Source organism: Panthera leo, chromosome E1 (genome assembly GCF_018350215.1).
Source record: "Panthera leo isolate Ple1 chromosome E1, P.leo_Ple1_pat1.1, whole genome shotgun sequence".
In the NCBI taxonomy this organism is placed as follows: Eukaryota; Metazoa; Chordata; class Mammalia; order Carnivora; family Felidae; genus Panthera; species Panthera leo.
The window spans coordinates 6,854,476-6,858,234 of NC_056692.1; the positions used below are offsets into that span (position 1 = coordinate 6,854,476).

General features: G+C 67.2%; 1 protein-coding gene across 3 annotated transcripts in view; it reads left to right on the plus strand.

The window, feature by feature from the left end:
• Positions 1-3,759, plus strand: part of ARHGAP44 (Rho GTPase activating protein 44) — a 179,993-nt gene that overhangs the window by 174,810 nt on the left and 1,424 nt on the right. Inside the window, exon 20 of one of the 3 annotated variants that reach the window (XM_042914748.1) lies at positions 1,825-1,875. The exons of the other annotated variants lie outside the window; for them this stretch is intronic. Within the exon in view, the coding sequence (XP_042770682.1) occupies positions 1,825-1,832 (8 nt within the window). The 3' untranslated portion in view covers positions 1,833-1,875. The remainder of the gene's footprint in view (positions 1-1,824; positions 1,876-3,759) is intronic. 3 annotated transcript variants of the gene reach the window in all.

Here is a 3,759-nt window from a genome sequence, read left to right on the forward strand (position 1 = left end):
GCTCAGCTGGCTGTGCCCGGTGGACGGGGTCACTGGCGCCACTGTCCTTCGACAAGCTGCGCTGGGGCCCGGGGAGCCCACCCCCCATCCTCCCGGCGCCACGAGGTCAGTGGATCCAGGTTGTCCCGCGGGAAGCGCTCCCGATGGCATTTCTCCCCGTGGAACCCCTGCCGGCACGGGGTTCCGATTCCGGATTCCGCTCGGAACCTGGGGGCTGAGCACCGAGTCCTCGGGATGGGGCTTCAGGGGAGGGGGGGGGCCGGACCGGGATCCAGACCAGCAGGTGAGTGTACTGGCCGCTTGCCTCGGCTAGAGCCCGCGTGCAGGCGCAGTTGCAGGCCCCGATCTTGAGAACAGAGGCCGAGATCCAGAGGCGGTTTTTCCCTCTTAAGGAAATCAGCCTCGTTGGAAAAATGCGTTTCCAGCCACGCTCAGGGGAGGGTCGGTTTCAGGAAAGATGCGTCTTCCCGCCCCGCTATCCCGGCTCTTTGAGGTGCTTGTCGGACGGGCCCACAACCGCTCCACCTAGTTTTGCTTGAAGTTTAAAAATTAAAGATGGAGCTATCCCCGCCCCCCACCCCCACCCCCACCCCCACCCCAACAGAGGAAACGTAAGAGCGCGACATCACGAATGCCGCATTCAGCAGAACCCGTTTGTGGGTTGGAGAAAGAGGGTATTTTTGAAACGTCTCCCCAGGCGCGCTCGACCACGTGACGTTAGGGGCTCTTTGCGGCGGCCGCCCAAGTCCTTCGAGCGTTTTCCTCGGTCAGGGAGGCAGGCAGGGCGCTGGGCCGCGTCTGGCCGGGCGGCGGGGCCCGGGCGTGTCTCGCCTGTGTCGTCCCAAGGAGCAGAAGCCGAGGCGGCTTGGGGTGTGCGTGCACATATCCGGATTCGCGCGCACAGCACGCAAACCCTGCGCAGACGCAAACACATGCCCAACGTCCGCGTCCACGTTCCGTACCAGAGGCCTACACATGCGTACACACCACACCCAAGTACACGTGACCTGTGCCCCTACCGCGTCCACACATTGTACCCCGCACGCGTCAGGGGTCCTAGGTCTCAGGTCCCCTGCGACTTCCGACTGGGATGGTAGTTTTACCCATTTCCCCTCCCCCCCACCCCCCCACCCCCAAGAGCGAGGTTTTTTTCCACCTGGGTCACCAGGGAGGGCGAGCCTGCGGGGTCCAGCGCCCTTGGGCTTGTCTGATCCGAGCGGTTGGGGCGGGTCGGGAGATTGGAACGTTGCGGGGAGCGGCCTCTGGTGGTTTGGCTTTATTTTGGGGTGTGATTAAGGTCCGAGGTACAGCCGCTGACGGCTGCGCGAGGCTTGTAAAAAATACAGGAAATCCCTCCCCGAAAATCGACGGTGAGTGCCGCCTCCTGCTGGTAGTTGACGGCGGGGATGCCTCCACAGGGGAGGGGGCCCGGGTGACCCCAGGAGCTCGAGGTCACCCCGAGTCGGCCCGAGGGGCCGCTCCTCCAGCCACCCCAGGGAAGGGACGCGGGGTGGCGTCGTTGATGCCGGAAGCAGCGGAAGGAGCTTGGGCCGCCCCTGGACAGAGACGGACGGGTGGTGACACCATCAGAGGACAAATTCGGGGGCCGAACGTGGGCAGTGGAAGGCTCTGAGGGGCGGCCCCCACGCCGTGGCGTGTCCGTGTTCTTTGCAGCACGCTGTCGTCCTGTCCGTCCGCACGGGCCTCCTCTGTGACACTTGGGGCGCGGCCCGACGGACTGTCCTGCTCGGCGTAGTTTTTTGTCCCGTTCTTGTCTCATCGTGTTTATTCCTCTCTCCGAATCCTGTCGTTGTGTTCCTGCAGCCGTGTGACGGGAGGGCCGCGGTTGCGGATGCGCGTGAGGGGGATTTCAGGGTAAGCGGCCCCCGGGGCCACGGCGCACCCGGCTCTGCATGTGGCTCCGACCCGCCCGCATGGCAGCTCCACTCCGCGCCCTCCCCGGCCTCGGGGACGCCCGCGAGCCCCTCTGGCTTTCGGGGGACCGCTGGCCTCGTGGGGTCTGGCTGGCTTCGCGCTGGGTCCCGGGGAGGAAGTCCGCAAGCAGGCTTAGCCGCTCCCGCCACCTTCTCCGCCCCCACCCCCACCCCCACCCCCAGGCACCGGGCGCCCCCTCCCTGTGGTTTACGAGTGCAGGCGTGACGGCGTGGGCCTTGGCTCTGGCGGGTGTCCCGTGAGGGTCCCGCCCAGTGCTGCGGGGACGGGGTCCCCGTGGCCGTGAGGTCCCCCTGGCGGACCCCCACTTTCCCACGCGGGCTCTAACTTGTCCTCTGGGCCGACGCAGCCGGCGAGGCCCGAAGAATCCGCCGCGGTGGGTTCAGCCTGGGCTTGTTCGCCCCAGTGTCTGCGGCCGGCCGGGTCCTTCCTAACTCAGGGTTTGGGGAGCATTCCCCCCGGTTTGTGCCCGGTCTCCTCTGCCCACAGGGACTAGATGCTCAAAAGTAAAAGCGAGGAAAGCCGCTGTTCTGGTCTCAGTAAGAAGGGGCGGCTCTCCCCCTGGGGGCCAGCCCTCCGTGGAAGCTGCCAGGCCCTTGGTCCTGTGGAGACTGGGGACAGGCACAGCCCGAGGGTGTCCTGGGCCCTCCTCCTCCCCCGCCCCGGGTCTCCTAACAGATGCTTCTGAGGCTGTCTCCCCTCCCCGGCAGTCGGTGGGGGCTCCTGTTCCCCCCCCCCCCCCATCCTGCCCCCGGCCAGTGGGCTGCCTTCCCTCCGGGCTCTCAGGGAACAGTCGGGTCAGCAGCCAGCCTGTGATTCCCCGCACAGCCACACCCGCAAGGTGACAGGACAGGCTTTCGAATCTGGACAGAAGGCTGCAGGGTAGACGTCCCCAGGCGGGGGCCACGAGGCATCCCCGGGGGCAGGGGGAGCTGAGCCTGGGGCCCCCTCTCAGTAGGATGAAGACGGGTTGGAAGGACGCTTTGAGGACCGTTTGGGGGGCGGGGTGACAAACAGAAGGACGTTTGTCCCAGAGCTTCCATGTTTGTATGTCCGAATGTCTGTCTGTCCTTGGGCTGAATGTTGGTTTCAAAAAATACCCTAAAGAGCCCCCCCTCCCTCCCCCACCCCGGAGGCTGGCCCAGGGCCACCCCTTCTAGGAGCTCGTCCCTGTCCTCCAGGCCCAGGTTGAAGGCAAGGCTGTGTGGGGCCAGAAAGGAAGCTGGCTAAGGGGGGCGAGGGGGGGGGTGGAGCACCCCCAGGGCCTTGGTTCTGCCCCGCCCCCCGGCCACCCCCTGGGTCCACCACCTCCCGTGTGCACCTAGCTACCGGCTCTGAGGAACCGCCTGGGCTTGGGGCCCGCAGAGGCCCTGAGTTCCGCATGCGGAGCCCGGTTTCCTCGGGCACAGTCTTCCTGATCGGCTCCCAGAAGGCATGATCTTTCAGTGCCCGCAGTAAGGACGTACCGGGAGGTGAGCAGCTGTCCTGGGGCCGACGGGGGGGGGGGGGGGGGGGGGGGTCTGTCCCCACAGCCTGAGGTCCCTGAGCCCCGCCCCGAAAGCCACCTCCCCTAGGAGAACGGAGCTGGGGGGCGTCAGCGGGGCGCGGCCCGGGAGCTGCGGGGGCTCCTCCGTGAACCGCCCCCCCCCCCCCGCCCCCGCGGGATGGGTTTCGGAAGGGGTCGGGGTGCTCCGCTCCCACAGGCTCCGGGGGAAGGAGCAGAGCAACCCAGGCCCACCCCGACCCTGCGGTGGGCGGGAGGCCCCCGCCAGCCCCTCAGCCGCCCCTCTCTCTGCCACCTTGCAG